General features: G+C 41.2%; 1 protein-coding gene across 2 annotated transcripts in view; it reads left to right on the top strand.

Annotated features, from left to right (window-relative positions):
* LOC126191129 (zinc finger protein 510-like) overlaps positions 1-23,452 on the top strand; it is a 390,896-nt gene that overhangs the window by 226,513 nt on the left and 140,931 nt on the right. For both annotated transcript variants that reach the window (XM_049931877.1, XM_049931878.1), the window contains exons 9-10: positions 10,768-10,923; positions 18,566-18,655. In XM_049931877.1, coding sequence (XP_049787834.1) covers positions 10,768-10,923; positions 18,566-18,655 — 246 coding nt within the window. The remainder of the gene's footprint in view (positions 1-10,767; positions 10,924-18,565; positions 18,656-23,452) is intronic.

Here is a 23,452-nt window from a genome sequence, read left to right as displayed (position 1 = left end):
GAAAGACTTACCTTAGGGGGGGAAAAGGTCAGGTATACACTCGCGCACACACACACACACATATCCATCCGCATATACACAGACACAGACACAGAGACAAGCAGGTCTGCTTGTGTCTGTGTATATGCGGATGGATATGTGTGTGTGTGTGCGCGCGCGAGTGTATACCTGTCCTTTTCCCCCCTAAGGTAAGTCTTTCCGCTCCCGGGATTGGAATGACTCCTTACTCTCTCCCTTAAAACCCACATCCTTTCGTCTTTCCCTCTCCTTCCCTCTTTCCTGACGAAGCAACCGTTTGTTGCGAAAGCTTGAATTTAGTGTGTATGTAGACACACAGGGTAGTACATTGATAGTGACTGGGCTAAATATCTCACAAAATAAGCATCAAACCAAAGAACTGCCACAAACAAAACTTGTCTAGCTTGAAGGGGGAAACCAGATGGCACTTTGGTTGGCTATGACAATGTACTTGAACATGATGGATGACCGGCATATAGCTCTCGTGTGGTTGAAGCGATATTGAATAGCATATTTCATGACAGGTGGATTGGTCGTCGAAGCACCATACCATGCCGTGCTCTCTCAGTGCAAGAGGTGTCATGTACACGAAATATCTCGGTGATGGCGACAGCAAGGCCTTCGGAAAAATCTGTGAGGAGAAGCTGTATGGCCTTGACATTCAGATTATGAAACTAGAATGCATAGGACTTGTTCAGAAAAGATTTGGCTCAAGGCTCACCTCCTAAAGGAAAAGGCAGGAAATAAATTAGAAGATGGAAAAAAAAGCCTTAGAGGAAAGGAACACTTTACAAACCGTGAAATAAACAAACTGCAAGTTTACTATGGATTAGCCATAAGAAGGAACTGTGATGATTTGGAAAATATGAGAAGAGCTGTTTGGGCAATATTATTCCGTAAAGTATCAAGTGATGAAGACCCACAACACAGCCTTTGCCCAAACGGTCGTGAAGTTTGATACAAATAAAATCGGGCATTATGTTCTGGTGAACATTATAAACGCAAACACTCTATAGCTCTAGCAGTTATTAGTGCAATAAAACCTATATTAAGAGACTTGGCTAGTACTGATCTACTCAAGAAGTGCTTACACGGAAAAACTCAAATTTTGAAAGAAAGTTTGAACTCTGTAATTTGGATCGCCTACCGAAAACAGTCGTTGTACACTATGAAACATTAAAATTTGGGGTATTAGAAGCTGTTTTGTGTTTTAATGATGGGACATCAAGAAAAATTGAGGTGTTAGGGAGACTTGGAGTAAATGCAGGTGCAAACACTAGACTGGCATTGCGTAATATCGATTTTTCAAGAATTCGTAAAGCAGACATAGCTGCTCTCAGTTGCACAAAAGAGGAGAGGAAAAGAAGAGCCAATAATAAAAGAAGGGAGGATGCTTACAATTCAGATGGTGCTGAATATGGTGCAGGAAAATATTAATTGTATATACTGTAACAAAAATTTGTAAATAATATACAAATAAAACTTTAAACTAAGTTTTCTTAAAATTACCTTTTTTATCCTGTAGGTACCATTATTTCCTGAATGGTTTGTCACAGAATGTTGAAATTTTGTGCAGTTGTTCCAGGACAAAAAATGAACAAACACATGCACATTTGGCATTGTGCGTGTATTTCTTTTGAAGTAGGACAAAAACAATTATAAATTTTATATAAAAAAAAAAGAAAACGAAACCAAATGTTTGAAAAAATGTCAAATGGTCCCTACAAATTTGATGTGCCTGAATTTGCACTAGATTAAAGCAATTATTACTGAAAATATGCATACCAAGTTTCAAGGTTCTATGTTTAATAGTTTGTTCAGAAACAGTACCTGAATACCTCGGAAATTTGCATTGCCGGCATAGGGAAGATGGCTCGTGCCTGTCTTCCCTTAACTATGTTTGATTACGTTTGACTTATTTCATAAAGTGTCAACTTTACAAGTGATCTTTAGTTAAATAGTCTGTGATTTTCTTTATGTCCACAAAAGAAAGATGTCACAAATTGTATCCAAAATGAACATATGTATGCGACCAGTACTAGCTGTTTCCTTTCAGATGTAAACATTGAGATGCATTGTCATGGTGCAGCAGCATTTCTCACTCACCCACATGCCTGGGCACTTATGTCCACATTTGTATAAAATCACCTCAAAACATCCAGTGAAAGTGTAGGTTCAAAATTTGTTCCACTTAAGTAATTCTGTTTTTGTGGGTCATTTTGCAAGTCATGCAGTGGGTCATGGCACATACTTATGAGATTTTTTTATTTGGTCTTCTGTGAGCAGTCATCTCACAAATTATCAGCAGTGCATTTCACATTTTGTTTTTAGATCCTTCCATGTGAAGTCAACCAATTAAAAAATTGGAACATTAACAAATTAAAATTTTGTAATTTTTTGTAATTTCATTCTACCTAACAAAATAAGATAAAATACAAAATATTTTTTTGACATTTCAGTTTTTGTTATTAATTTTTAAAGATCCCAAAATTGCACCATTTTTGTGAGATTTCAAAGTCTTAAAATGGTCATATCTCAAAAAGTATTTGAATACAGATCTGAAATTTATGTCATATTATTCAGTTTAATGTAGGCTTATTGTAGGCTTGACCAAATTCATTAAAGTGCTAAATTTCCCTAAACCAGAACTTTTTTAAATTTTGTAAGTTTCAGAATTGGAATTTTTTGTGATGGTATTCCAAAGGGATTTTTTATTTTAATGCTATTCATATTGTCGACTGACTGTATCCCAACTGCATTTGGCTTGCAAGCTGGTTTATTAAATTATTGTTAAAGTGAAATAATTGAGTGCCAATTAAGCACACTTCACTCTAAAATTTTAAAACTGTACTGAAGTATGCCATATAACAATTAACAAAAAAGAATGTAAGGGATAGTATACATTTTTTCATTTTATATAACTTGTAATTTACAGTAATTGTAGTTAATATTTATAAATATTGTGGGTATCCCCATGGTGAGCGTGGGGTCCTGAACCACTGCAGTACTTCTTCCTTTCCTGTGCTGCTTTCTTGCACTGTGAGAATATCTTTTCTCATACTCGGCCTGTAGGACAACATAGCCTGTTTTTGGGACATTCTTTATGGTTTTACTCAGTTTTTATGTTTAATTTATGCCATTGAATTTGGTTTATTTAAGTTTGTTCTTCAAATTGAGGCTTTACCTCCATGTTTTCAGAGTTTTTTTATAGAAGTGCAGGCTGTGCAGGAGAGGTCGTCAGATACCCAGCACAGTAGCCTGCCCACATGGTGGGTCACCGGGTACCTATATGTTGGTAGCCCTGTGACTATGTAGGGAACACATTGTTGTTACCTGAGCCATACCGAGCAGTAGGCATCTGTGCATTATGGGGCATCAGGATGCTGGACAACGCTCATTTGAACCATGTGACTCTACTATGGCCAGTTGGCACCCATAGGAACTGTGCTCACAGAGCAGGCAGTACTGTGTTGGGTGTCTCACACAGTGAAAAGACCAAAGTTATCAACTGGTAGCAAAGAGGCTCTGACAGACTCTTCAGACATAATTGGTTGAATTAATGCAGACCATTACAACCCCAAAAACTTTCCCTCCTTCAGCATGTTATGGGAGGAAAGTAAAATCAAACAAACTGCAGAAACCTGCTTCTCTCAGTTCCAGGTTTGCACTGATTGATGGTCCATTTTATCTGCTCAGCTGATGTTTTCATATGGGTTATCAAAAATGTATTTGGAAAAATCTTTTCCCTTGGTATATTATGAAGCTGTTCTCTCTTAATTAAAACATGAATCCTCCATAGTCCTGTGTTTCTATCTTGCACAAAAAAATTAATAAATAAATAAGTAAATAAAATTAAATAAAAAGAGGAGGAGGAACACCTTGGTGACATACTAGCCACTGTGACAGCTTACAAAGTCTGAATATGGTGCACAGTTTAATTATTCAAAGGAAATTAACCCTGTAGACGGATGACAAATTACGCAAAAACTTTGCGAAGTGAGGTGTCTGTTTCATGTATTGTGTACATTGAGGCCCACTAGACAACAAGGTTAACACTGGAGCATTCATCCTTGCTCTCGAGGAGGATTTACTTCCTCAGAAAATCAAAATTGTGGCCTGCTGTGGTGTATGAAACTGTATTTTCCACCTTCAGTGTGGAGTTTTATGTGCCAACACTTCAGGTACATGTCTTCATGTTGTACAAACAATCTTGTTTGTTATGACTGGCTGATTGCTTTGTGAAAACGTCCTGTGAGAGCAGCCACTTTTCTGTGTCATTTGCAGAGATGATTGCACAATCCAGTCTCTCGAGTGTACTATTTTAATTAAGTAATGTAAAATCGAAGAGCTTAAAGTCTCCTTTTGTATTTTGAAACTTGGAAAAAATATCATTATTTAGATCCCACGATCATGCTATCGATGTTTGTCACTACTTCTACTAGTTCTTTGGCAGTACCTTGAGTATTTACTCCCTGGATTCGCTCACTGTTGACTGCCTGTAGTCATGCAAGCAATTTAGCCCATGGGGTAGATAGAGCCTTCCCTCTAATAGTTTCTGTAGCACCATCTATGTGCACCTCAGCGTCCTGTACTTGACCAGACAAGCAGCATTTTTAGTGACTGGATATCCCTTCATACCCTTTTGGAAGCAATGACAGTGAGAGCACGAACGACCCAATTGATCTCCTTTTGTGACATTTGTTTGGCCCCTGGACAGCGTACTTAAGAACCTTGAGATTGCCATGTAAATCTGACAACTCTATCTTCTCCCCCTATCCCCTACTTGGATATTTAAATGTTTGCCATCCCCTGTGGGAGAGAAACACATCGTCTGGGAGATGCCTTCTGAGTCACCTAATTGTTTCCATTCTTAATGTATCTCTCATCAATAATAGCACCCCTATCCACTTTAATACCACCCGTGGCACCTGTACTGCAATTGACCTTACAGTTTCTTCTCTAGTCTTGTTACCTCACTACAAACAACACTATATGGCTATCTTCGTGGAAGTGATCCCTTCGCGATTATTCTGTCACTAGCTTGTCACAGCCTAGCAGACCAATTGCCACATTAGGCTCCCTGAAGGTCCAGCTGGCAGTTACAAACCTCTGCCACCAACTTCGTCCCCTCTCTTGTCAGACATTATACTGTGTGTTTGTAAAACACATCTTCTCCACCTGTATATCTCATCCAGCTGGAACTGCTATCCCCCTTTATATGAGCCCATTTCACTGATGGTCAGTACCAGGATGGTCTGAACAGCTTTTTGGGGCTGATGAAGATCAGCATTCTTTACAGACTGCCACCATCATCAGTTTTAAGAGGCTCTGGGCAAAGGCACACTATGTAATTAAACACTGTAAGAAGGAATGTTACTGAGCAGGGTGGTGGAGTGGTTAGCACACTGTACTTGCATTTGGGAGGACAACAGTTAAAACTCACATCCGACCATCGTGATTTAGGTTTCCTGTGATTTCCCTAAATCGCTTCTGGTAAATGCTGGGATGGTCCACATGAAAGGGCATGGCTGACTTCCTTCCTCATCCTTCCATAATCCTAGGGACCGATGCCCTCACAGTTTGGTCGCCTCTTCCAAATCAGCCAACCAACCAAGCAACATTGGGAATGTATGCCTCTTCATCCCAGGTACGGGCCAAGCTCCATAGCCTACCAGGCTGTCAACGAACATGACAGATTACATTTGTTGTTCTCAGCAGGTCGAACACTTAGTGTGATGGCATTGAATGGCATTGGGTACATAACAGGATCAACTTAAATTCACATAGGTAGTAATTTGGTCAGCAAATGTTAAATTTCTGATGTATTTAAGCTGGGGACTGTGTCCTATTTTCCAATAAAATAACGCACAATTGTGTTTTGCCAGTGCTGTCCTGACCTACCTCAGTACAGAAAGATATTTGACTGTTGCTCTGGCCAGCATAGTCTCCAAATCTTTCACCACATTGAGAACATGTGGCCATGAATTGCCAAGACACTTTCCTGCCACTACTGGCCAGCCACTGTGATTGATGGACTGTGGACTTTGATGTAGAGTTGAAACAGCACGGGGTAACGCACCTGCATCTGTCACCTGAGCTCAGTTTCTGCACAGCCATTCTTGCTACCTGAATTGTCAGATCTATATACTAATCTTGGCATAGGGTGTACCCCAAGATAACATACAAATTTAAATCATGTGCTCTTTCTACTATACTATATACGAGGGATGGAGCTTAAATAGTGGCAAATCTTTATTCACAACTGATACAAAAGAGTTACATGTTTGCACCTGTTACTGTCCTTCAAAGTAGTCACCAGCATTGTGTAGAACCCATTGCCAGCAATGTGGAAGGTGTAATATACCGCTAGCAGAGCCTGTTCTGTTGATGGTGCGAATGGAGCAGTCTAAAGTTATAGTGATTCTCTACGACTGTGATGGTGTTATCCTAATGCATTATGTTCCTCCATGGCAGACCATCAGTTCACAGTATTATTGTTTGTTTTTGGAGCATCACCTGCCACCAGCTTTGCGAAAGAAGCGGCGACACTTTCTACGCAACCCACCCATCATTTTGCATGACAATGCGCAAGCACATATGGCGCAAGCTGTGGCTGCTCTGTTCGGTCGATGGGACTGGGAGGTACTCAACTTGTGACTTTGATTTGATACTGAAGATGAAGGAACCACTTCGTGGCATTCACTTTAGAACTGTTCCAGAGATTTGACAGGCAGTAGATTGCTCCATTCGCACCATCAACACAACAGGCTCTGCTAAAGGTATACTATGCCTTCCACAGTGCTGGAAATGGGTTCTACACAATGCTGGTGACTAAAGGATAGTAACAGGTGCAAACATGTAACTCTTTTGTACTGGTTGTGAATAAATAGTTGCCACTGTTTAAGTTCCAAACTTCGGGTGTATCAACTGAGCCTACTGAAAACAGATGTCAGATTCCGTCCTGCAACACGGTGATGATGTGGTGTGTGGCATCATATCTACCCAAACAGAAAGAGATCAGAATGCTGACAATTTTTCTTTTGCATCTTTATTAGTTTTTGGAATACATTTTGTGGTGACAGACTGGCCTCTTGTGTAGTCCGAGGTCTAGGTTAGACTGAAAGTTGACAGATTGATTGTAGGTTGTTGAAGCAGTATCAGATGCACCAGTTAATACCTCTATAATACTATGATATACCATGCTCCTATATGATCCTGCTTGAGCACAACGTCAGATTATATATTTGATGCAGGTTGTAATCAGAGAAAATATTGTCATAGTAAGTGTTGTGGTGTAGCAAGACAGCCACGCCACTCGGAAGTAGCCAAAAGGCACGCGTACACACACGCCGGCTGGCGTGAGTTCTGGAACAGGATACTTTGTGAATGCTATAGAGAAAAGTATGCAGTTCCTCGAATACTTAACTTTATTCCATCATTGTGGTACATCGCTCTAGACGATACAAATGAGACTTTAATTACAAGCACTGTAAGGCTAATGGCGCCTTGCTAGGTCGTAGTCATGGACTCAGCTGAAGGCTATTCTAACTGTGTCTCGGCAAATGAGAGAAAGGCTTCGTCAGTGTAGTCGCTAGCAAAGTCGTCGTACAACTGGGGCGAGTGCTAGTACGTCTTTCTAGACCTGCCATGTGGTGGCGCTAGGTCTGCAAGTACTGACAGTGGCGACACGCGGGTCGGACATGTACTAATGGACCGCGGCCGATTTAAAGCTACCACCTAGCAAGTGTGGTGTCTGGCGGTGACACCACAGTAAGTATCCATAGTGTGTGGCAATTGATATGGTGACATAGGATAGCCAATATATATAACAGTAATGTACTTTGTACTCAATGTCTGCCATAGTCTTCTCTTCAGTATATTCAGTACTGGTATATCCTCATTGTTCATGCACCCCTCTCTCCACCTGCCTCCCCCCCCTCCCCCTCCCATCTCCGTAAATGTTATAATGCTTTAAAGCCTCATCAGTATTTCAAGCTATAAGTATTTCTGTAAGAGACTATAATGCAGTGATGTGCTCCAACATGTGAAGTTTTTTCTGTATCTCCTATATTTATGTAATAATTGTCTTTCTCCCTTCCCTCTTCCCTCCCTCTTGGAAAAATGGATAATCTGTCAAATAAGTTTCCGTGTAATGTAACTTTTCACTTGTCACAAATAATAACTTTTTGCAGTGTACTCTCCTTGTCCATGTTAAGCCATATGACGGGCAGCCTGTGAGGATGAGACGTAAGCAGCAACTAACTAGTACAACATTTTTAGTACAATTCCTTTACATGCTCACCCACTGTCAGCAAAATTTGACTCACCAGTTGTTGTGATGACGGTACACTCCTGACGGTTTGTTTGATGCAGTGTCACCCCAATACTCACTCATTCAACATGAAACAGAAACAAAATCTTAGGTTGGTCCATATGTTAATGGTGTTTTTGTTTTACATGTTGGTGTTGAGTTTTCTATGAGTTTATTTATGGATTGTCTTGCAGTTCACCATTGCTATCTAGGTGTATGTATTGTCATTTTGCCATTTGGGGTACCAAGTAGAGCTGTGGATGTTACAAAATGGAGTGCCAAGTGGAGAAATTGGACGTTGCAGACATATTCTTCAATAGAGGGGTGACAACAGAAGAGGCAGCCAGAAACATTTGCACCATGTGTGAGGATAATGCCATTGGACAGAGCACAGCAAGGAAATGGTTTTCTCATTTTAAGGAGGATCATTCTGACATTTGTGTGTCTCCACTTTCAGGAAGGCCTTTGGGGTCTGATGAAGATAGTTTAAACATCTTAATCCACAATGATATATGTCTGTATACTCAAGAACTTGCAGATTTGATGACTTGTGAGCATTCAACCATCATGCAACATTTGCATGCAATGAGGGAGGTTGAAAAATCATATGTATGGGTACCACACCCTCCAAGCGAAAATCACAAAAGCCAGTGGGTGGCCTTAGGTGCTTCTCAGATTACTTCTCATCAGTTGACTCATGAAGAACACCAACCATTCCTGTCCTCTATCATTACTGGTGATGAGAAATGATGTCTTTATGCGCACATAAGGAAAATAAAGGAATGGTTCAGCTCAAACAAAGCAGCAACTCCCCATACAAAGACCTGCACACACCTACAAAAAATAATGTCACACATCTGGTGAAACAGCGACGGTGTGATTTACTATGAATTGCTTCTCTGAGGTGTAACCATCACTGCTGAAATTTATTATCCCCAAATGAGATGTCTTGCAAATGCAATGCAAGAACAATGATCAGAAAGACTGTGTTAAGTGATGCTACTCCATGCTGATGCCTGCCCACATTCTGCTAGATTGACAAATAAACACTATATGTGGGTTGGGTTGCGAAGTCACTCAGCACCTACCTTGTTCAACTGATCTTGCACCCTGAGATTTCCACCTTTTCTACTCTCTATCGAACAACCTTCAAGGAACTTTCTTTCTGGATGAAAATGTGCGCCGAACATGGTTCAGCTAGTTCTTCGCCTCAAAAGCACGTGATTTGTGGAATCAGAAAGTTGCCCCAGTGTTGGCAGACTGTTGTAAATAGTGAAGGAGAATGTATTACTGATGACTAAAGCCTCTGTTAAAACGCATCTGTTGTGTTCATTAAACATAAGGATAAATGCTACAAACTTAGGCACCATGTCAATGATTTCCTGATAATAACTGACAATGGCGAATAATGGTAAGTGAGGCACAGGAACATTAAAATGATGATAAATTGTAATTCATAGCGATCTATTTCATAAATGTTTCATACACAAATATTTATCTTTTGTCACACTGAGATGGCAAAGATAGCAGTGGGACTGAAAGTTGTGGCTCACTACAATACACACTGTATGTAAAATTTTATGAACAGTGTGCTTTTGAATGTTCAGTCAAGTTGTGGATTCCATTTTATGCACTGGGATTTGAAGAGTCATCAAAATAGTATCCATAAAATGGTACTAACTACTTGGCTGTACACCAGGAAGCACACCAATAATCACTCACACTGAGGAAACTGGAGAATAAAATTTGGCTATTTGCCACCCTTCGCAGTGTTGCAGTTTTGTGACCAACAGTTTATATACATTCACCACACTTAGATCAATGTCCTCTTTAAGTCATGAAAAAACCTTGTAAAAGAATATAAAAATATCACCAGGTAATAAAACTTTGATCATGTAGGGCATTGTGTGAACTACTAAACATGTGTGTGTATATACTGTCGAAGCTCTCTCGATTTGCCTGTGCCTTTCAAACCAATATTCTGTGAATTATATCCACATGATTCATTCCATGACAAGTTTGCCTTATATCAAAAGTTCCATGCAACCAAGGGAGGGGGGTGGTGGAGGGGGCCAGACAATACCGATAAATCAAAATTGAATGGTTGAAGACAATAATTACACAAGGATATATCCCTACTCATCAAAATTGACAGAATATAGGATTACTAATGATAGATGCGTAGGGTGCCAAAACCACAAAATCTACACAACTATTGCCACAGTATGTATCTTCCCCCCTCCTCTTCCTCTCTCATTTATCGTTGATACAAGGCAGAGCTATTGTGTCAGGGAAGTAGTCATTACTTGTGTCAGATGAATGTGGGGTTACCTCATGTTGAGCAGAATCTTTGATTATAAGTTCTTATTTTGTTACTTGTACAGCACAGGAATTAAAGGACATGTTACTAAAATGCTATTTTTCTTGTCGCTTCACAGTTGAAATGCAATTTCTGCACGAAGTTGTTTACCAAGAACTTTGACTTGCAGCAGCACATCAGAAGCCACACTGGTGAGAAACCATTTCAGTGTGTCGTCTGTGGAAGAGCATTTGCTCAAAAATCAAATGCAAAGAAGCACATGCAAGCACATAAGGCAAGTGACAAAAAAATGCTTCTTTACTATTAAAAATAAACAATAGATGAAACTTTTACTGTGCACATTCATCTGAAGGGTGACTGAGGCATTGTGCCAGATATGAAGTGGAGCTCTGAAGAATATAACTTACTATACACACAACCTAATCACTCAGCTAAGTGACCAACTAGCAAAGCAGAAATCAACTGTCATTGATCGGTATTGAGTGCCTTCTCATCATTACCAACTTCAGATAAAAGGCAACACAGTTTATAATGTTCTAATATTAAGAAGACAACAAACTCAATTGCAATAATATTTCAGTGGTGTTACCTGTGTGTACCTTTTCTGCTCTCATAAGTGTACATCTACTTTACTAATACAGTGTTGTCCTCTGGTTGAAGTTGGCAGCAACCAGGAAGCACTGAATATCGGCCAGTGTCATTAGGCATTTATTGATTCAGTTACTTCCATCTACCATGTCATTGAATGCTCAAAATTTCCAAAGTAATGTTAAACATTTTATTGAGAGCTTGATATAAGATTGAATTATGGTATCCTTGAAATATTTTGTCCTCTTTGTTAGTACGTGCTATAAGTTCCTTTTTATGAGCAAATTAAAAAAAAAAAAAAAAAAAAAATCTGCTTCTCATGTGCTATGTTGTTTCATCTCATGGAACAACTGACCACATTTTTCATGTTTAATTATTCTACTATCTGTGTCATTTGCATTAGCAGGAGTGGAATTCCCATTTGTAATGTTTTACATTAACAATAAATAAAAATACGAGAGATATAGGTACCTGTATTCTAATATTGTGATTATATGATTCAAAAGATTTTTAATAACAAATTAATTGTTGTGTGTGTGTGTGTGTGTGTGTGTGTGCGTGTGCACGTGCGCATGCGCCACCGGCCAAACATAGATTTTAAATATGCCAGTGGCATAACAGAGTATTTGTATAACAGAAATTTCTTAGCTGGTGGGGCAGATGTAGACTTCATGGCTCTTGTGTTTTAGTGTACCCTGTGGGACAATGTGATATTGATTGGCACTTGTTCATCCACTTGTCATGTTCCATAGAAGTCACTGAAACAGGACCTACAGGGATGTGGAATGAGTTGAGATAGATATAGAGAATATATTAAAAACTGCATTATTAAACTGTTATTAAATATTGTGGCTACTAGAGCCAAATGTAATGTAGAAAAATTAATAGGCCAATCACTAATTTGAAAAATAACTGTTGCTTTCTCTGGTGTACCCCATCAGTCCAAACAGTTATGAGACTAGAGCAATAAAAAGTCGAGAAAAGTGAAGATGGTGGAGTTAATGCTATGGGACTTCTACATAGTCTACATGCACAAAACATTTGTACAACCAAGTGAAACATTCAGGAAAGTCCTTCTTTGTGATGTTCAACTTGCACGTCTCATTGGCTCAAATGTCAGTTATATTGTCAAAGCATTGACCTTCATGTGAACTTCTGCACTTTCTCCTTTTGTGGTAGATTCATGTAGATAACACCAAGTCTCTTCATCTGTGATGATTTTTTCCAGAAAACAACCATCTGCATTTTGCATTTAAATCAAGTCACATACATAAGTCCACATGTATTTTTCTTTTGTGTTTAAGAGTCGAGATCTGTGGAACAAATTTTGCACAAATTTTTGTCTTCTTCAAAACGTTCTGGAGAATGTCTTTAAAACTTGATTTAAAGAGGTTGTTTCATTGTGATGTGTGACACTACAGCATTGACACCATATGGCTGAACAATCACTACTTAACACTGCCTGCTCACAGCTGACTGTATGAGTGAACATCTGTTGTTTACAGCTGACAGTTCAAGCTGCCACTATAGTTACTACACTGACATCACTTACGGTATATGCCGAGAAGAAAATCAGTCTCGGAATTTTTTAGATGGTTGGTCTATTAACTATCTGTTATTTATCTTCTATTACTAGCTTCATGCCAACGTGATGATAATGATATGTGCCACACGACAATATATATTTGTCTGTCATAAGACTAGAGGTCTGTTTCCAGTGAGTGTTGCAGTTGTTATGCAGCTAATAAGCCTATCACAGAATTGTTTTGTCACCACAATGATAGTATATAAAAATATGTGCACAGATAGTAAAAAATTGATAAATGATAAAATTTATAGCAAGACACAAAATTATCAACCGATTGCAGTCACATGCACAGTCTCACACATCTGCCTGTGCACATGTCACCTTTAGTTACCCAGTTGATTTACATTTTGTGGGAACAACATAGCAGAATGGTCAACATTGTCAGTCGCTGAGAGTTGGACTCGGATAGCTTGTTCAGTAGAGCAGTTGCTTGTGAAAGGCAAACGATCCCAACTTCGAGTCTCAGTCTGGCTAACAATTTTAATTTGGCAGGAAGTTTCAGTGTCAGTTTATGTTTCAAATAAGTGAAGTGGAACTTTCTAAACTGGACAGAATACTTCATTTCATACATGTACTTACATGAAGGTAGCTAACAGGCTTTCAGCACTTACAATACTATCATGAATGATATTCTGATAAGTGATACAAGACTAAATAATTGCAAGTAACATACCAAAACTGTTGACCACTATTCTGGTGTAGTTCCAGAATCATGACAGCTGTGATCTATAGATTAGCTTTTCACGTATCATCCTCTAATGAAGTTTTCATTCTCTTTCGTGTCCCTGTCAATGACTCAATCCTTTCATTATCTCTTCTAGTCCTAAATTATTCATTTTCTCCCAGAATTTTCTTGCCATATTAATATCAACTGTAATTAATTTCTGCAATCTTGGCTTCATGTATTGTAATTGGGCTTCTTCAGTAGAGCTATATAGGTGAAGCTATCTTTTTGATGCTCTGTTTTGTGCATTGATGCCTGTTTTGACTTTCTGTATTGGTATTGTGCTTTTAATTTGACCTGTATAGGTCAACTGGTGTTTTTGATACCTCGTTTCATTAATTGATATGATTTTTGGCTAACTGGGTAGCTCTTGGTTTAGCAATTGAGCTGTACAGGTGAAGTGATAGTTTTGATACTACACATCACTAAACTATCTTGTAATGCCGCAGTTCAGAGGTCTCTGGTTGTTTCTTTTCTGCCTTCCACACTGCCCACATTTTGCAGCTGTCCTCTCCACCAATCTGCCGTGTGTGTAAATAGTTGTCACTCCAGACTAGTTATCTGGAAAATCAGTTGTGCATGCCTATCGTAAATTTGCAAAAGGAAGTTAATAAGATATGTTTTTTATATTTATTTTAAAATTATGTGGATTTTCAATTTACTGCTTTATGTCAATGAGACTTTGTTTGAGATCTTTGCAATAAAAACAGAGCACCACTCTGAATCCCAGACAGAGGGCACCAGTTTGTGTTGATATTCTTTTTTTATCTTTCTACAAACTCTGACAATAAAGTTTGGTGAATAGTACTGTAACATTAATGTTTATGAACTATGAACTACAGTTAGCTTACTGTCCTTCAAAATATTCACCTCCCATAACTATGCACCACTGAGCTCGGCAATATGTGTCCTGGAAACTTTGCACAAAGTCTTCCATTGGGATGGTGTTCAAAAGCCACATCATGGATGTCAGGAATATCATCAAATCTCTTTCCTTTCAAAGTGAGTTTGAGTCAAGGGAATAGGAAGAAGTCTGGAGGATTGAGATCCGGCGAGCACTGGTGGATGTTCAACTTGCACCATCGCATTTTCTGCTAGGAACTGTTTCATGATATTGGCTGTGTGTGGCGAGTGTTATCATGAACAAAAAACTGGAACATTGTTGTATGTCCTGGGATTGTACCCTGCATAGACGTTGCAAGAAATGGGTCAAAATTTCAACGTACCATGCAGTGTGCAACTGTGTTTCCTTAGGTAGAAATTCTTTATGGATAATGCCTTGGCTATCAAAAAAGGAGATGAGCACCGTTCTGATGCGGTATTTTTTGGCTCTGACCTTTTTCCGATGAGATGATGTAAGAGAACGTCATTCCATGCTTTACCGTTTTGTTTCAGCATCGTACTAGAAACACCATGTTTCATCCTCACTGACAATATGATTCAAGAAATTGGGTGTCGCATCCACCATTTCGACAAAATCCTGTGGAGCCTGTAAATGTGCCTGCTTCTGATCATCAGTCAAGTGAAGTGGCACAAGTCGACAACATACACTCCTGGAAATGGAAAAAAGAACACATTGACACCGGTGTGTCAGACCCACCATACTTACTCCAGACACTGCGAGAGGGCTGTACAAGCAATGATCACACGCACGGCACAGCGGACACACCAGGAACCGTGGTGTTGGCCGTCGAATGGCGCTAGCTGCGCAGCATTTGTGCACCGCCGCCGTCAGTGTCAGCCAGTTTGCCGTGGCATACGGAGCTCCATCGCAGTCTTTAACACTGGTAGCATGCCGCGACAGCGTGGACGTGAACCGTATGTGCAGTTGACGGACTTTGAGCGAGGGCGTATAGTGGGCATGCGGGAGGCCGGGTGGACGTACCACCGAATTGCTCAACACGTGGGGTGTGAGGTCTCCACAGTACATCGATGTTGTCGCCAGTGGTCGGCGGAAGGTGCACGTGCCCGTCGACCTGGGACCGGACCGCAGCGACGCACGGATGCACGCCAAGACCGTAGGATCCTACGCAGTGCCGTAGGGGACCGCACCGCCACTTCCCAGCAAATTAGGGACACTGTTGCTCCTGGGGTATCGGCAAGGACCATTCGCAACCGTCTCCATGAAGCTGGGCTACGGTCCCGCACACCGTTAGGCCGTCTTCCGCTCACGCCCCAACATCGTGCAGCCCGCCTCCAGTGGTGTCGCGACAGGCGTGAATGGAGGGACGAATGGAGACGTGTCGTCTTCAGCGATGAGAGTCGCTTCTGCCTTGGTGCCAATGATGGTCGTATGCGTGTTTGGCGCCGTGCAGGTGAGCGCCACAATCAGGACTGCATACGACCGAGGCACACAGGGCCAACACCCGGCATCATGGTGTGGGGAGCGATCTCCTACACTGGCCGTACACCACTGGTGATCGTCGAGGGGACACTGAATAGTGCACGGTACATCCAAACCGTCATCGAACCCATCGTTCTACCATTCCTAGACTGGCAAGGGAACTTGCTGTTCCAACAGGACAATGCACGTCCGCATGTATCCCGTGCCACCCAACGTGCTCTAGAAGGTGTAAGTCAACTACCCTGGCCAGCAAGATCTCCGGATCTGTCCCCCATTGAGCATGTTTGGGACTGGATGAAGCGTCGTCTCACGCGGTCTGCACGTCCAGCACGAACGCTGGTCCAACTGAGGCGCCAGGTGGAAATGGCATGGCAAGCCGTTCCACAGGACTACATCCAGCATATCTACAATTGTCTCCATGGGAGAATAGCAGCCTGCATTGCTGCGAAAGGTGGATATACACTGTACTAGTGCCGACATTGTGCATGCTCTGTTGCCTGTGTCTATGTGCCTGTGGTTCTGTCAGTGTGATCATGTGATGTATCTGACCCCAGGAATGTGTCAATAAAGTTTCCCCTTCCTGGGACAATGAATTCACGGTGTTCTTATTTCAATTTCCAGGAGTGTATTTTTCTCTTCCCTAACTCCTGGGTAAGGATTTGTCACCTGAAACGACGGCTCATCTGCAGTTCATCTTCTATCATGCGCACAGTTAATTAAGGGTCGTTCATGATAAATGTCCACACTTTCTCAAGGTTTTCGCCGTTGACGGCGGTCGCTGGTCGTCCGCCACGGGGATTGGCAGAAACCCTTTCCTGGCCTCCTTGAAATGGGCGAACCACTCGTACACACACTTCCCAGACAGCGCTTGATCCCTATAAACACGTACCAGAAACCCACCCTCCCCCCCTCCCTGCCCACCCTGGTGTCTTGCCAAGGTTAAAACAAAACTTGATTCTTTGCCCGTTCATTGTCCTGTTCTCAGTTAAGAACCAATGCACTAAACAAGCACTTCATCCAACAGGTCTAACACAGAATACACATGATGCTCAACTGAACTATGGTGGTGGCAGGTTGTCAGCACCAGCGGCTTCGCAGGTGCAGCATTGTGAGTCGCCAGTGTTGCCCAGTTGACCATTCTGACTTCATTCACCAACCTTTATTGTCAGAGATTGTATTATTAGCAACAACTGTTATTAGGGTTTGTACCAGTACAGACAAGACCTGTATCCACTTTTTTTAGAACTACTGCCTAGTTGCCTTTGTTGTGTGTTGCATATGATTTTCTTTTGAATACTCTTGTTATCCGAACTGTCAGCACACCATGAGGTAACTGTGTCAGAGCACTACTGTTGATAAAAGTGTTTGACCAGCTGTGCCTGCTATGCTGTATTTGCTTTCCTTTTGTTTCCTGATGCCTACACTGATATTCTGTGAAACTTGCAAATCCTTGTAGTTTTAAGCCTAACAATATTTGCTGTCCAACAAGTTTTTAAGTAGAAAAATTGCTAGACCCCTAGTCCTGCTTAAATTTAAACTTTTATTGCTGTTTGTTATATTTTCAGTGTCATGTTAATTACATTGTTCTGAAAGCTTGGAGCTTGCACCATGATGCTGGTCCTGCTATATCTCATGTCAAGATTATACTCCAGCTAGTGCACAGCACAGGCTGTTTAAGTTCTTTGGTGCCAGTGTTCCTCATACACCTCCTCAGCTCGTCTGATAGTGTGCGACACTTATGACCCAACAACGACACAGAGTGCAGTATTCAGATAGCTAGGTAGCCTTTATTATTATAGAGTCAGTGGTTTGGCTTCATTGATTAGAGTGAAACACCTCAGATGCTATATTTTTGTAGCACATACTGATTTTTCTAGAGACTGAGCCAGCTCTTGAACCATTCCACACTCGCAGTTGATTTAGGCAGTATTGCTAGTTTGATGTTAATTTATAAATTATGTAGAACAAATATGTCAACTCCTGCAGTCATGTTGTTCTTTCTGACAGTAAATGTAAATGCTGTGTGGCTAGGACCTCCCATCAGTTAGACCATTCGCCTGGTGCAAGTCTTTCGAGTTGATACCGCATTGGCGACTTGCATGTCGACGGTGATGAAATGATGAGGATAAGGACAACACAATATCCAGTCCCTGAGCAGAGAAAATCTCCGACTCAGCCGGGAATTGAACCTGAGCCGCTAGGTATGACATTCCATCATGCTGACCACTCATCTACCAGGGGCGGACTGTCTGACAGTGTATGAGCACTACAGATAAAGAGGAGGTTGCAGTGTGGATATTTTTTGTGAACGCTGTGAGTGGGTGTTCTGTTATTCTCCCAACTAATACATTAAAGAATGTTAGGTAGTTCCCATTTTCATCATTTGTAATTATTCCTTGCATGCATATATATTATCCATGTCTCAGTAGAAATAAACTGACTTGATCCTATCAGAATCCACTGGTTTTACTGCAGATAGAAATATCATCACAATTCCAATAAAATATCACAGCTAAGTTGGAGACCAGGCATACGTAAGATCATTGTTTGCACTACATAAGAAAGATTGCTAGGTTTACTGTCAGAATATTGTGTGTAAAGTTGAGTTCATTTGTTTACTATTTGAATAAGTGACACGTCACAGAATAAATGGGAACTGACTTAATTTGTAGGTGTGGCCAAAGGACCAGACAACGTTACCAAGGAAGGCTAATCAATTAGATGGCAAAGAAAATAATGCTGATACTTCACAGAATGTTAAGGTAAGTTTTCAGTAGAATACCACCTTCTGGTGGTGTAGTTCATTTGTAATAGGATATAAAGTAAATATGGATAATGTTGAAAGTGAATCTTTTGGGTATCCTCTGAACAGTTATCAGAACACACAGTAAATTGCTGACACTGTGACTAAAACAAAATTATTAAGGTGCAGCATGTATAGGATAGGGGAATACTGTTGTGCCTCAGTATAATTTAAACTAGCGGATGATGATTATATGGATGACTGAGTGCCATTGATAGAAGTTGAAAGAAATTTTTGGCTGAAGCTTGTTAACTTTGCAGGAAGGGAGAAGAATCCTTTTGAATTATTTTTCTTTTGGACATAGTCATAGGTTGTCGGAATAAGTAGCTATGGTGTTGAACGTAGGTGATAGACTATGCAAGGTTTTGTTCCCCCAGCATTCTAACATACAGAAGTTGGACTACTTCAGAGCAAGATTTGGACTGTGCAAGCAGCAAGCGAGTAATAAATAATATCCTTTGGATAGATATCAACTCAGCAAATCTGTGGTGTCTCATAACCATTTATGATTTGTTATTGTGGAACACTTGCACCATTTCAGTTCAGTAATAATTCAATAATGATGTGACTACATAAGAAGGTAGTTTTAAATTACTGAGTGACTATTCTGGGCAAAAAGTCCCCCTGTAGTAGCCAACAGACAAGTTGAAAATGAAATGATATTTAGGAAAAGAGGTGCACACATGCAGTATAATGTGGATCTAAAATTCATGTTCCCTCCCATTAGGGATTAATGTTCCTTAATTATAGTTGTAGGATGCCTTGTTCGTACTTGCAAAGAATGTGAGTGAACTTAAGTTTGTGAAAAATTCATAAAACTGATTAAGTAGGCATCCTTCTATAGCGGTCATATCATCTGCATGTAGATGATCCTCTTGGCAATGGATGAGCCACAATAGTAGTCAACTTAATATTCCCCTTTTCAGCAATTCTGTCAGCAGTTATTGCTTTAATGACTGCACAGTTCAAAGTAAAATTCATTCTCTATGTCTGCAATTTTATGTGGCAGTAACAAAGTAGGAAAAGATAGATTGCTACGTACCATAAAGAAGACATGTTAAGTTGCAGACTGTCACAATTAAAAGGCACTTACATAAAGTTTTTAGCTATAGCCTTCATCAGCAAAAGAGAAACTTGCACCATTCATACATGCACACCTCATGCACACATGACTCCCAGCTCCAGCATCTCGGGCCAGAAGACAACTAACACATGGAATGCAAGCATCAATCTGTAGGGGGTGGGGAAGGAGAAGGGATAGTAAAGTACTGGTGGGGAGAGAGACGCTTTTGAGCAGAGTCTGCATGGACTAGAATGCCAATAGATACAGGCTCAGGAGGTTGTGGGGCTGGGAAGTGGAGAAGTAAGAAGAGGAACAAGAAAATATGGATGGTGCATTGACAGAGGGTGGCAAACGAAGAAGGTGGATGATGAGAATGGGGAGGAGATGATAGGACAGAAGGGCGGAAACTGTCAGGTGGAGGGTGTGTGGATAGTATGTTACCACACCTTAAGGCCGGGATATTTATGGGAGCGGAGAATATGTTATAAGGATAACACCCATCTGCGCAGTTCAGAAAAGCTGGTGGTGGAGGGGAGGATCCAGATGGCTCGGGTAGTGAAGCAGCCATTAAAATCAAACATTTTATATTCAGCTGCATGTCGTGCCACTGGGTGGTCTACTTTACTTTTGGCCACTTTGGCAGTGGCCATTCATCCAGGTGGACATCTGGTTGGTAGTCATACCAATATAAAAAGCTGTGCAATGATTGCAGCAGAGATAGGTAAATGACATGGCTGCCTTCACAGGCGGGCCAGCCCCTGATGTGGTAGGATAAACCTGTGACAGGACTGGAATAAGTTGTGCTGGATAGGTGGTTTCGGCAGGTCTTGCACCTGTGTCTTCCACAGGGATATGATCCTTGTGGAAAGGGGTTAGGGTTCAGAGTAGCATAGGGCTGGACTTGGATGTTGTGGAGGTTGTGTGGGCAACAGACCACCACTTTAGGAGGGCCGGGATGTATCTCAGGTAGGATGTTGCTCGTTTCAGAGCATGATAAGTGATGGAGGGGACACTCCTTTGTGGGTGGTCTTGGGGGTAGTGGAAGGGTTGGGGGTGTGAGGGAAAATGACATGGGAGATCTGTTTGCAGACTAGTTCTTGGGAATAGTGCATGTGTGAAAGCCTTAGTGAGACTCTCAGCACACTGAGCAGCGTGTTCTTGTCACTGCAGATATGCCATCTCTTGGTGGCCATCGGGGCACAGCGTGTCTGCAGTGACAAGAATGCCCTTGCACAGTATGCTGATGATCTCACCAAGGCCTTCACAAACAGGCAATATCCCCCAGACCTAGTCCGCAAAGAAATCTCCCGTGCCATTTCCGCTCACACCCACAATCCTCTCACCATCCCCAAGAACCAGCCACAAAGGAGTGTCTTCTTTGTCACTCAGTACTGTCCCAGACTGAAACAGCTGAACCATGTCCTTTGCCAGGGCTTTGATTACCTATCATCATGCACTGAAATGAGGGACGTCCTACCCAAGATACTTCCCAACCCTCCCAAAGTGATGTTCCTTCACCCACACAATCTCCACAATGTCTTAGTCCAGTCCTATGCTACTCCCAATCTTAACACCTTTCCAGAAGGTTCATATCCCTTAGAAGACACAGATGCAAGACCTGCCCAATCCAACCACCCAGCACTTTTTATTCTAGTCCTGTCACAGGTTTATGCTACCACATCAGGGGCCAGGCCACCTGTGAAAACAGCCGTATCATTTACTGGTTCTGCTGCAATCACTACACAGCTTTCATATTGGTGTGACCACCAACCAGCTGTCCAGCAGGATAAACGGCCACCACCAAACTGGCCAAGTGTAAAGTAGACCACCCTGTGGCACAACATGCAGCTGACCGTAACATGCTTGATTGCAGTGACTGATTCAGTGCCCGAGCCATCTGGATCCTCTCGTCCACCACCAGCTTCTCTGAACTGCACAGATGGGAGTTATCCTTACGACATATTCTCCGCTCACATGATTATCCCAGCCTTAAAGTGTGGTAACATGCTGTCCTCACCCCCACCATCCAACAGTTTCTACCACTCTGTCGTGTCATCTCCTTCCCATTCTCATCTCCCACCCTCTTTGCTTGCAGCCCTCTGCCAATGCACCCACCCACCTTTCCCATCTCCTCTCCTTTTTCGCTCCTTTTTTTCTACATCTCCCTGCCCCATAACTTCCTGATGCTGTGCCTGTTGGCATTCTGGTCCCTGCACACTCCACCAGACAGCATTTGTCTATCTCGTCAATCATACACTACTGTTCCTTCACCTTCCCTGCCCCCTCCAGATTACTGCTTGCATCCGATGTGGTAGTTGCATTCCAGCTCGAGATGCTGGAGTTGGTGGTCATGTGTACATGAGGTGTGCTTGCTTGTATGTGTGAATGGTGTGTATATCTCTTTTGCTGATCCGTCTCTAATGACCTCGTTGTCGACGGGACGTTAAACACTAACCACCTCCACCCTCTTTTGCTGATGAAGACTGTGGCAGAAAGCTTTATGTAAGTCTCTGTTAACTGTGCCTCTCTACAACTTAAAGTGTCTGCTTTACAGTAAGTAGCAATCTCTCTTTCCCTAAACTGTTGATGTTCCCATTTGGACTTTCCTTTGTTTCATTTCTTAGTAAGGATGATTAACATAAGGCGTCAGCAGAACATCACTGTCAGATGGTGATGTGTATTGATAGAATGTCGACATAGTGTAACATCATGCTGCTTAGCCCGGTACTGAAAAGTGATAGTGAAAAGTCGTAACATACAGAATTGCAGAGATGATGAGGGTGGATGAATTGCCACACAGATTACTGGCAGAATTCATAATAAATATTCGTGATAGCTATTGCGAATTAGACATTGTTAATTAAGTTTTCCACTTTGCTGGCAAAGAAATGTAGAAGAATATGAAATGTGTCATCAAAATGTCAACATTTATTTGTTTGGGAAAATACGTTCATGCAGGCACATTACACAGTTTTCAGAAGATAATAAATAATGCCTTTTTACTTATTCTTTGTGGTTTCAAACTACTAAATAACATTAAGAGAACTGTCTTTTTCTCCTTCAGCAGAGCTGACTTTTTCACCGTAGAAGAGAATTTTTTTTTAATTATCATTATTTCTTCTATTTGTAATCTTATTTATGCTCAATGGAGGCTTTTCTTTGTGCAGTTATTGTAAAATTTAAATCATTTCTCACTTTCAGATATTTGTTCTCTTCTGAGGAAGAACTTTCATATACATGTCCTCATGTAACCTACTTATTATGTCACAAAAGAAAGCAAACAATAAAACAGAGATGGACAGCCATAAGCACAAAACTCACTACTATAACTTGAGCTAGAGCATCGAAAATAGGTTAACTTCTGATGTTGCAGACACCACCACCATTTTACTGTGGTGTTGGAACTTTCTTCCCAAGAATCCTCAGTGGTGACATTTCATTCCATTTTGTCGATGGCCTATGCAAATGCCACTGTTTGAGATGCATCATGCAATGATTTGACACTGTGTTCAGTTCTCTGACATTCATTGTGAATTAGGTTGTAATTGATGTTCATGGCAAACATAGAAAAACATAAACTATGTGATCAAAGGTATCCAGACACCTGGCTGAAAATGACTTACAAGTTCATGGCGCCCTCCATCTGTAATGCTGGAATTCAATATGGTATTGGTCCACCCTTAGCCTTGACGA

This window comes from Schistocerca cancellata, chromosome 6 (assembly GCF_023864275.1).
Source record: "Schistocerca cancellata isolate TAMUIC-IGC-003103 chromosome 6, iqSchCanc2.1, whole genome shotgun sequence".
Classification (NCBI taxonomy): domain Eukaryota; kingdom Metazoa; phylum Arthropoda; class Insecta; order Orthoptera; family Acrididae; genus Schistocerca; species Schistocerca cancellata.
Note: the sequence above shows the minus strand (reverse complement) of the source record. Positions and strands in the feature narration are given on the sequence as shown.